This window comes from Cyrtonyx montezumae, unplaced genomic scaffold (assembly GCF_038088225.1).
Source record: "Cyrtonyx montezumae isolate F1298 unplaced genomic scaffold, pur_monq_1.0 scaffold_3, whole genome shotgun sequence".
Classification (NCBI taxonomy): Eukaryota; Metazoa; Chordata; class Aves; order Galliformes; family Odontophoridae; genus Cyrtonyx; species Cyrtonyx montezumae.
Window position 1 is genome coordinate 146,726,689 of NW_027072034.1, and position 12,055 is coordinate 146,738,743.

The 12,055-nt window shown below is 40.9% G+C and overlaps 1 protein-coding gene across 4 annotated transcripts in view; it reads right to left on the minus strand.

The window, feature by feature from the left end:
• The window catches only part of CPNE8 (copine 8), a 90,608-nt gene extending 85,343 nt beyond the window's left edge, over positions 1-5,265 (minus strand). For all 4 annotated transcript variants that reach the window (XR_010622583.1, XR_010622584.1, XM_065743580.1 and 1 more), the window contains exon 1: positions 5,112-5,265. Coding sequence is in view for 2 of the 4 variants with exons in the window: in XM_065743580.1 (XP_065599652.1) it covers positions 5,112-5,251 (140 nt within the window). In the remaining 2 variants the exon portion in view is untranslated. The remainder of the gene's footprint in view (positions 1-5,111) is intronic.
• Between the last annotated feature and the right edge of the window lie 6,790 nt (positions 5,266-12,055).

A 12,055-nucleotide genomic window follows, 5' to 3' on the forward strand; every position in this document is an offset into this window, starting at 1 on the left:
GCAAGGGTGTTGCAGAGTCACCAGCGAGCATTGCAAATCCTGTCTGGGGAGGAGGAAGTTCATGGTGGTAGCAGTTGAGGAGCAGGTCATCTCAGGAGGATAATGATGTTGATGGTTTCCTTTTCCAAATTTTGAGGGTCCCCACCTGGGGTACTTTCCCATGCACTGTTACCACAATCTCTGTCGGCCTGCAATTCCATTTTGTGTTTGAACTTACTATATCTTACTATATCTGTTTGTTACACCTGTTTGGAATCATAATAAAACCAAAGAGCAAGAACCAAAAAATATCTTTGCTTGTATCCCAAGTCTGCACTTCCTTACAAACTGCTGGGAAGGTCTCTGCAGGTCTCCTCTTTCCATCCTCTGTCTCTTCTACTCCATCTTGCATCCTGTGTTCCCACAGTGCTTCTCTGCACTGTACCTTTCTGTGAGGGTCACAGATACCTTATTCTGCACTAAGCAACTACTTGCTACTACTATCTGTAGAAAAATAATGGCTATGCCACATCATTGCACAAGCCAGAGAGAAACTACGCGGTAACCATGAGATCTTTAGAAAACCTGCTTTTGCAGCCAAGGAAATCCAAACAAAGCACCAAGTAGGCAAAGACAAGTTCAGACAAAACCTGACAAGCCCTGAGACTTCACATGATACAGAGCTTGGTAACTGTTCCTAACAGGAGCAAGACTGTATCTACAGGGCCACAGATCTGCCTTTCATTTTATAATTAACGTGTGCTTGCCTGAAGTTCAAATAATACATGCACACACAGGGAAACCAAACCATACAGGCTATCAGGAATGCATCTCCAGGACTATTTTGATGAGGCCATCACCCATTTATGTGTTTTTCTTGAAGCCAGCTGGTTGTTCAGGTGGTTTCTTTTCAAAGAAAAAAAAACGTGCAAGATCAACCTTCTGCTGTCAGCAATCCATAAACGTGGATAAACAGATTTTGAAACCAGCCTGGACACAGAAGATCGGGAAAATGACAAGCAGCCCTAGAATCAGGATGAGTTTTATATTCTGTGTTCTGTACAAGTTACAAGCTCAAATAATTTATTATATCTTTTATCATTGCATCTTTCTGCCATACAGATTTCTAAGAAAAAACAAGGACATAAGTAAACTGTCCGAAGAGAACAGAGCTTACCAAAAATCAGTCCTGAAGACAATCAAAGATAAAATGCAACATGCTTTGGGTACCACAACCACTAGAAAGGAACTGCTCAAGACTTTCAAACTGTCAAACAAATGGAAAGGCAAAAATCCTGAGGTAGGACATTTTGCTCCTCCCTGCCAGAAATCTGAAATTAGATTAGTCTCATAAATGAGAATACCATTTGTTTAATTCCATTCATCTCATTCATTAATATTAAATTTCTGTACAAATTATGAAACAGTATAGAACTGATCCAAACCAGGCACAGACAAACAATTGCACTTCTGAACCAATTATAAAGAGTCTATGCTTTCCTGCATGTTATGCCTGGCACAGGAATACAGAAAGTGCAGAACCCATCCAGCATAAACACAGAATGATGAGGACAGTTCACATGATCCTGCATAAAGCCTAGCAGACCTGTGTCAATGTTTTACAAGAATATTACCATCTCTCAGATAACTATAGCATTGTTGAAACATATCCTGGTTTCAGCTGGGACAGAGTTCATTTGCTTTGCAGTGTAGTAGCATGATGCTATGTTTTGGCTTTAGACTTGGCTTTATGACTAGAAGTCATAGAATGACCAAACTACTTCAGTTTCCTACAGATATGCAGAAATTATTCTTAGAAAGGTAATTCTGTTTGACAGCTCCTCATTCAGTAGGTAAATAAACACTAACATGAGGCACAATGAAACTCTACTTCCTTGCAAGATAAGCTTTCATAAAGGCTGTGGCTAAATCAGGAGACTCCAGATCAGTCTACCCGGTAGCTACTAGGCGCAGAGATCACCATTATACTGATCATGACAAAATCTGAAAAGCCTGAGATCCCACTGTGTATGTAACTTCACTGATAGTAGGGAAGATGAGAACGGACTATGACACTTTTCCAACATTTAACTCTATCACAGTCAATGAAGAATATGACCAGACAGGGTTGTGTTCTGGTGGACACATCCAGGCAGGCCTAGGCACAAGAGGAACAATCTCAAATGTTCCTGCTACTTTCTTCCCCTTAACACAGCCTGAAGCTTACCTCAAGCTCACGAGACCACAAGTTTCTACATGCAGCTGGTAAGCGCAGATTCTAGTCTACATGCAGGCCTGTCATCAGTGAGCTGTGCAAACACATCTTTGGAGAAACTTTTTGGCCAGAAATCAGAAACAGAGTAAAAGATAAAGGAATAACCTATATTCTCTTTGATACATTGACTGTAGGGTCAAGGTCTTGATCCCATCTTCCACCATATGACAGTCATTCAAAGCAATGCCAGTCTGCAACTTAAAAAGAAATCATAGCACATCCTCATTAGACCATGGACACATGACAGAGGGATATCCACTACTGAGTACAGAGGGAGATGACTGCAAGAACAACTGAACAGACAACTGTGGACTTCTGTCAACACCAGCGGATCCTTCCAGGTGACACCTTCAAGTTGTTTTACCGCATTAAATCTAAAGAATACAGATTCCTGATAAAATAATCTTAGAGGCTTAGAAATCTACATCTTGGAAGAGCTGGAAAAAGGCTAAACTTTTTCATTTCATAGACATTGAATAGTAATAATGACAAAAATTAATTTCTTGCTTTACTAGCACTTGTAAAACTACAGCCTGTGCTGGCATTCAATAACCAATGTGTATGATATGAAAGGTTTTAATTCATACAGAAACCCCAAGAAGAGTATCAACTAACACCCAAGACATCTGTTGAATGCATTTTTCATAGACAAAATACTACCCATCTTACGAGGTGCATCTCTCCCAAAGGCTGCCTCCAGCCCCCACACCAAACAAGGCTGACTTGCACAACGTTTAGTAGTGCAATCCCATCTGCATAGTACTGACACCCGGCTAGTTTGGTCACACAGACAGTATGGGCATGCCAGACACGATGACTTAGGAAATGCCAACAGATGGACCACAGCAAAACGCCAGTAGAAGCTGTATCCTCGATGAAAAACAATAAACAAAAACAAGCAACAAGAAACACCACAGAGATAAAAGTATTGACTAGAGGGAGGAATTGATTTGTGGCACAGTCAAACATGGAACCTAACACCTTGCTCTGCTTCACCTGCTCACCAAACTACAGCACATGTACAAACTGGGAGAAGTTCCCATATTTACTATAATCAAAACAAATATATATATATACACACACACAGAAGACTAACGATCAGCAGATAACTACTAATGTAAAACAGCAATCAAACTGGCTCTACAACTCTGAAGATACCAAGGGAAAATTAACGACATGACTCAAACTATTTTTAAAGCATTTCCCTGCATATGTCTGAAAATACACAGCTGCTAATTCTGAAAGAATTTTCAGCATTTGCTGAACTTTGCATGCTTGACTCTCACTGTATTTCACAATCTTGTTTAACCTTACATCTCCAGAGCTTTATCCTCGGAATGTTTTTACAGATGAATCACAACCATGTGTTACTGATTAATCTCTGCCCCAATCATTTCACACTCAGACCAGAAGTATGATTTTGCAATCAAAACCTGTCACTGCAGCACATCAAGAAGGGAATCACTTTGGAAATTCCTAGCCCACATTTGACATCAAGAGTTATCAGGATGAGAAAATATTTTTAGTCTTTTTTTTTTTCCCTTGTTTAAGATGTGGCTTTTGAAAATATGTCAAAGATACACACAAAGAAATTAACATGTAAACAATGTCCTAAGGTAAGTTATAAGACAAGTAACTAATGTCAGACACAATCATCTATGTCATACACCCACAGTTATTAACTATTTGATGGATTTTTAAGTCATTGTAAAAGTTAGGCTTGAAGAAGATGCTGCAGACTGACACAGACAGCTCTTGGAATCAAAAATACTCCCTTTAGATAAGAACTGGGTCAAAAGCAGCATTAAGAATTCTGGCACCTGTAATTTTGATAGATTATCTGAAGAAGCTAAAGTAATGCTAGGGGTCCTGCTTGCTCTAACATCTGTCAGCATGCCTTCCGTGCAAGCATGGGTTCTGTATCTGCTGCAGGTAAACTTTGTGGAGATGGGCTGAACATCAGCACAATCACATCTCAGCTACTGACAGACAGCTTCAGCATTCCTAATTCAATCTTACTGCATTTATCATTGAAAACAAAAGCTGAGATCGCGACAAAACACTAAAACATACTTAGTAAATATACTCAGTATATTCCCTTAGTTAAAAGAAAAAAGAAAAAAACACAGAAAAAACAACCCTTACTAAGTATACTAAGGGAAGAGAGGGAGCGATCTGACTGAAGTCCCGAGCCCTCAATGTCTGTCCTCACAGAAGCAGTGCTAACAGCAGTAACTCCCAGGCAACCACAGCAGAAAATGGAGCAGCGTGGCACAAACTTTGCCTCATTTCCCATCAGGAAATAACATCGACAGTTGAAGTTATCCGCCAGAAGCTGCCAGGTCCGCTGCCGAGAGGAGCCACCGCTCCTCAGCTGCTGGGGCACATTTAGAGAGACGGGAAAACGAGAGAAAACACAAACGTAAAAATTCACCTCCCCCAAAAAAAAACAAAAATAGTTCCAGACCGCTAACAGAAATGTCTCTGCGTTTCATAGAGAGAGCATTAGATCTGAAATCCCGGTAAACAAAGCGGGGCCAAAGGGGCATGGAGGAGCAGAACTGCACACAGCGTTACGGATCGGCATTTTGAGCAGCAGCGCTCGGGCAGAACGTGACGAGGCGGCGCGCCAGGTTTCCTAAGAGTTTTGCAAGACATCCTTCAAAATATATTCAAGGATTACTCCGGACGGGAGTTTTTTGCTTTTTTTCCCTTCCCCTCCCGCGGCACCTGGGACAGCTGCAGAAGTTAAACGCCCGCTGTAGAGCCCGGGCGGGGAGCAGAGCTCCGGCGGCCGCGGGGGCTGCACCGCGCCTCCGCGAGAGGGAAACCGCTGCCCGCGCCGGCACCGCCTCACCTGCAGGACACCGACAGCTCCACCTTGGTGGCCGGGATGCTGGAGCTGAGCACGTTAAAATCCCCCACGGACGCCATGCTGGGAAACCCACCGCTCCCGCCCAGCTTCTGCTGCCCCGCCGGCTTCTCCAGCCCGAACATGAGGCAGCGCGGAGGGCGGCCGGCACTGAAGAAGGGAGGGACGGAGGGGAGGAGGCACGCTGTCGGCGCGCGGAGTCCCGAGCGCTGCGTTGCGCTGCGCTCCGCCGACTGAAGAGCGGAGCGCTGACGTCACCGCGAGCGGGAGCCGGCTGCCTGCCGCCCGCCTGCCCCTCGCGCCGACGCGTCCGTCCCGTCCCGCAGCCGCTGGCCGTCCGCCCTGCCGGTCCGCCAGGGAGAGGGTCACCGCGCCGCAGCAGCCGGCTCCTCCGCTCGCCTGAGCCCGTTGCCAGCTCGAACTCGTGGGTCAGGAAGCCCAAGCAACTTATGAGGAAAGGCGAAGCGCTCTCCTACGAGGAACGCCCGCTCCCTCCCAGCGCGCCATGCCGCGCCGCCAGGGGGCGCGTCCCCGCCCGGCGCTGCCCCTCAGCGCCCCGCTGAGGGTCCCCTGTTCCCTCTGCCCAACAGCGCGCGCTGCGCGGCACCGGAGCAAAACGGTGCTGTGTTTGTGCCTTGGCCGTTGTATACACTGACATGTGAACGTCACCTTCTCATGCCTTCGTTAAAAACCACTGATTCAGCCATACTGAATCTGTTTAAAATAATTCACAGTAATCGTAGAAGTTCCGTTGCCTTCTGTCTCACATCATGTTGTGTTTGATTTGCTTCTGTTCCACGGTACAGAAGGGGCTCCAAACACTTGTATCTCATGGTGCTTCTATGGAAAGAATGTGGTGTCATCCCCACCTCAGATCGGAGACTAAGGCACAGGCAAGGGAAATCCTGTGTTGCAGTTGCCTGTATTTACACAACAGGACTGCTTGTGTTGTATTAAAAACATCATATTTACACAACGATTACAACCTCCACAGCTACACAGTGTATAAGTCAGGTCAAAGATCACGGGATGTCAGCCCAAACCCTGTACAAATGTCTTCTACCTTGGCTGTTAGTGGCTGCACACATTGTACCAAGGGGAGTTTTGTGTTTAGTTATTATTATTACTTTTTTATTATTTTTCAGTAAAAGAGAAGGGTTACTCTGAAGCCACAAATATGGTTTTCCCTCTGTAGTCAGCTCCTGTTAGGCTGCTCCTCCAGTGCTGTGTTCAACTGTAAAACAAGACATTTGAGGTCCTGAAGTGTGTCCAGAGAATGTAAGACATTGAGGTCCTGAAGTGTGTCCAGAGAAGGGCAGTGGGGCTGTGAATACATATCAAAAAACTATTAAAGGAAACCTTGACCTTAGGCACCTTCTCAGCTCCCAGCCAACAGACTGAACAGTGAGCACAGAAAGCAGTAACGCAGTCCTGTTCACAGGGCACATCTGGTGGCAGAAACTCAAGGAAGATAGTACAGACATCTCTTATTCAAAAACTTCCAACTTCACACCCTGCTTAATCTTCTGCTTTTTTTGCTTTCAGGAATGTGTAAGCTGAATTTGATTTCTTCCTCTTCCTTCTCTTGTTCATTTGTGGAACACAAAGCATTGCTCATCAGGTACCGCCACGGTGTTTCCTCTCAAATCAGCCTGCTTGAGGTATTCAGTGCAGAAAAGAAGCTACACAGTTTCGCAAGTATGCTAGGTGTGTCTGCAGTCAGCCATGCCAGCAAGCTGAAAGCCAAAACTGCCAGTAAACAACGCAAATTTAGTTCACTCTTATCTTTTTCAATACAGTGGTGTGAAGGGATGGGTGAAGGATTGCTGATACCTTGAGAGACTAATGCCAAATAGGAACAGGGTGCCAGGTGACTAAGAGCTAAAGAACAGTTCTTAAAAATCCTTTAAATTCATTTTCAGCTTTATAATACCTTACTCCCTCTTTCACAATCTACTGTAAACATCTCAAGCAGGGGAGCTCAGAGGGCAAGGCATGAATAACTTTAAAAACATGAATAGATATTATATAGATACAATATAGATATAATATATTGCTATACATTATATAACTATTTATTTGCACAGATAAATTAAATGTATATCATGTAAGTGTAATGTGACCTTACATTCTTCCCTACTAAGCCATTGTAGATCACTGCTGAAGACAAAATAGGAGGTTAAAATGAAAGCTTTCTTTGGCTGTGTTATATTTTTATGTTATCTGATTTTAATGTCCTATTTTGCTTACAAAAATGTAAATAATTGATTCCATAAATAGAGCATTCTATGAAAATAATGGGGGAGATAGGATAATTCATGTCATCAGTATTGCTGGGGACAGATCCATGTTCACTCATCACATTTACCAAGGCACAGATATTTTGCTTTCTAATGTTTCTGCTTCAAGGAAGAACATAGTTCTCAAGCACTGAGAATGATTTCTATGGGAAGGTTCAAAACCAAATACTAAGCAAGAGGCAGTTAAAGGAAAAGCACCAGTGTGGCTAAATATGCGTTATTTTGATCCAGAGAGGCACCTTGCTTTTTCTCATTCTTAAGTGCTAATCTTAAATGCCAGTGAGGTCTGGTGACAATGTCTACAGATTAGGACTCTATCTGGAATCTACAAACAAAATAGCTACCAGATTACAGTGCAAAAGAAACATCCGGGCTGTTTGTTGTATATACTATGCTGTCATTTTAATAATAATATTGATTCTGAACATTTTGGTGTAGAAAGCAGAACATTTTCCTCTCTTTTGTAACCATCAATTTGTTATTGTCAGCCATTGCTAATTATCAGACAGCCACGCATCTTGATTCAATACATGCAACCTAATTTTAGCAGTGAGGGACTTACTTGAGGTAATTACAGGATGAACAAGCTACAGATTCCGAAATAACTCTAATGTGTAACACTGAATTACTGCTTTAGGGCATTGCTGTTTCCAGGTTTCAGCACTGTAACTGAATCCAAATGCCACAAGATGTAAACACTGATTACTCCCCGCTACTTCATCATTCTGCCTTGGAGATCCTTAATTTGACATCTCAAGAAAAGTTCTATCATTTAATATTCACAACCCTAAAAAAAAACACACACACACGAAATCAACATAAGTCATTCTGTAGAAAGTTAAGGAGCTCAGAATGGCACTTTTCCTTCTGCAGATGTGAAAGAATATGAGAAAAAGCTTAGAAATGAGCTTCAGCATTACTGGAGCAAAACAAATGCCATTCTAACATACCACTTGCAAACAACCAAAATTGTAAGTCTGAATTTATGATAAAAATGTGTATTCCCTGGATCTTCTTCAAGTATTTGTTGAGTAATTCTTCTGATCAACATCCTATAAACACCATGTTTTTATTGTTGCTGCCGTCAAACTCATTCAAGAGGTGAAAAAAGGCAGTGAATTTAGGCTTAGCTTGGTCCTTTCTGATAGCTGAACAAAACACTGTAACAATGTTAATATCTTAATATAAAATGCAGTTTGAGGACAGTTACATCCTTCTTTCCTGGCTTTAATTCCTATGCTTAGCTTTCTCTTTCTTTATTGACATTGGTTATTTTAGTGCATTGAGCAAAGACAAGACATTTAGCATGGAACCATCAGAAAATACCAGGGCTGAATCCAGACCACAGGCTTTAAAAGCCAGCCATAATATGACATGTTAATCATTCTTCTAGCATGAATTATCTTCTGTAATTGCATATTTTTTACTCTGCTTTTAAAACATAACTGATGAAGCTCTGTTTCTGTAACACTGAAGTCTGAAGGAGATGCCTGACTTAGAGATTAGGCGTGAGGAAGAAGAAATCTCCACTGCTTCAAGAATTTCACTTTAAATGCTAATTTTTTAAGGGCCCACATTCCACAGATGTCAAGGAGAATGTATTCATTAGTAAAAAAATATCTAGGCCTGTGTAACAAAGCCTTTGAAATACATCCCTGCTGTCTGCAGGTGAAAGGAGCATCATGGTGTTAGCATGAGGAAGTTCATGAGTCATCAATGTGAAGACAGCTAATGATTTCCCCCTCTCTCTATGATGACAAAGTTAGCACAGCATTTGTTTGTTTACCTCTGGACTAATTCCATTACTTTTATCTTTTTGTGTTATACTTACTTACACCAGAGCTGAGAATATTCACAGCAATTGGCTATCACAGCACCTTCATGACCAGATGAAGCTTTCTTGGATTATTTCAAGCTTGTTTCTAGTTTGATGAAGGCCAGAAGAGACAGGTCATAATCAGTAGTAAAGCTATATATCACAGAATCACAGAACCATAGGATCATTTACATTGGAAAGGACCTTCAAGATCATCAAGCCCAACCATCCATGTAACACTAGAAGTCCACCAGTAAACCACGTCCCTAAGCATCTCATCCATATGTCTCTTAAATACCTGAAGGAATGGGGAATCCACCACATCCTTGGGCAGCTCACTCCAGTGCTTGACCATCTACTCTGTGAATAAGTTCATCCTGATATCCAGTCCAGAGCTCCTTCTTTCCACGTCCCGAGGAAAGCATTCTTCCATAGAATTAGCACAGTTATGCTAGGTTAAATAGAAGTAACATCAGTTCCTGTCACAGTTTTCAGTCTGTTACAAAGCTCTTCAAAAGGGCAAGGGCCTCTGAAGCACTCTCACAATTGTCTAGAAGTTGTACAATCCGTCTCATGTCTTTTATTTGATTTTGTGTAGTAAAGTCTCTCTGTATTTGAATTTTATATCTAGAAAACCCACTGTCTGGATCTCAGAGTGAAGTGTGCACTATGCATCTCAAGTTCTAATAATGTGCTTTGGAGTATTTTTATTACTAGTATTTAGTAGCCAATGAGGTCAGGTTTCTGCTTAGATTTCAACATAAAGAATAAGAAATCATACTGATTAAGTCTTTTTGAATAAAAAAAAATATGTTGATACACACTAAAATTAGCCACGTGCTGAGCTAATTTTGTTTGTGGACAAGTTGCTATAAACATGTAAGGATGTGTTTAAAGCCATTTTTCAAGAAAGACAACTCATCACTATCTTATGGCAGCAGAAATTTTAAGGTGCTCCTAAAGCAAGTCTTATTTAGCGTGGCAGCAAGAATAGTGACAGAAGGATTGTCTGTATGCAGATTGTCTTGAGAAGTTTAAATAATAGTCAAAGGCTTTTCTTTCAATAAAATCAGGCAGTGCCAAAATGAAACCTCAGTATATTTATCACACCATCAGTTGAGCACCTTGAGAAACTAACGACTCTAGAAGAGGAAATCTGCTTCTTCCTCTTTGGTCTCCTTTATTCACTGACTACCCTTGAAAGACCAAAATTCTTTTTTTCCATCCTTCCCTGCCATGCCGTCTCACTTCTAAACCTTTCATATTTCAAAGAAATATCAGCTGAATTTGCAGAACATATGTGAGCACTACAGATCTTCTAGTGATAATTTACTTCATAATTTTTTCTCTGCCTAATCTCTACTCACATTTTTCCCTCAGATTGTTCCCAGGGTATTCATAAAATCACTGACACTGTTAGGAAACACAACTTTGGAGGCAAAGCCCTTGTATATAATAATTGCTTTGAGAATTAACTTATTCAAAAGAAATTAGCACACTTAGCCTCTACAGCTAACCATTATGTCCTCCAGTTATTTTATTCACTGGAGCTAAAGACAAATGCAGACATGCTTAGAAAATAAATAAATAAATAATTTCAAACAGTCACTATAGTAAAAAAAAAAAAAAAACCCAGAAGCAGCAATACCCAAAGTGCTACATTAGAACTTCAGTCAGGTTGTGCCTTTTATTAATAGTGCACAGAACTTCGTGTATTTCCTAATACCATTGATGAGACTTCAGTTCACACTGAAGAAAACAGTATCTCTGCCAAAGTCGGCACAAATTGTATCTTTGAGTATAGACTCTGCTTCAGATTTCATCATGGAGCACTAGCTGCTGGTCTATTACCTACTTGCAGATATTCAGGCAGATGTGTGCACAGTGAGGGTAATAACCTGGTCTAGTCTGTATCCACTGCTGTACTCACACCCAAACATATAATCTGGGTTATTTGTCAATTCACACATCATTTCTGCTTCTCAGTCAGGATAGCAGTGTATTTTCTAAATAGAGAGAAAGAAGGAAAACCAAACATTTATGTCAATTGCTTTTTAACAGTTTTTCTCATGAATTTCATCTTGTAAACCAACATAGTGAAATCTTAAAAATACCTGCCACCCCACTGGCTCGTGCAGTATTTATTGCTTCATCGTTTCAAAAAAAAGTCATGCTTTTTGTTTGTATTTTTTCAAAGATAAATGGAATTGAAGCATGTTGCCAAGTCCCTCCATGTACTATTTTTCGTTTAGCATTAAATATCTGTCCCAAATTCAACTTGAAAATGTTATGGTAATTTTATGTTTATTACTTCATTCTCATTTTCTTCCTAAGATAATTTTTATTTTTTTGTCAGTGGGGAAAAAACAAACAACATATGCAATTTTTGCATAAATAGAACATTACCCGCTACTTTCTTAGAGGAAAACTTCACAGCTCCTTGAGGTTCTTTGTCATATTTGATAGTCCACTGTTAGACATGGAATCAGAAAGCTCACACCTCTCCCACACTATGGGATGCTATCATCTGGTGCCTGAGAAGGGAAGAAATTGTGTTAGGAAAGATTTTAGAGTACTAACTAATGGTCAAAAGGACAGTGTGACTTACAGTAATTTCTTTCAGCAACTCACTAAAATATCTGGAGAGAAAACAAGTGAGAACTTCAAAGAGTTGTTTCACCTTCTTGCACTGATACAAAAAAAACATCTAAGATGGGCAAAATGAAATTTTTTATAATATCACTTATTTTCCATTGCCATTTACTCCATCTTCCATCAATTATATCATTTTTCATGACATTAAAGTACCTAAA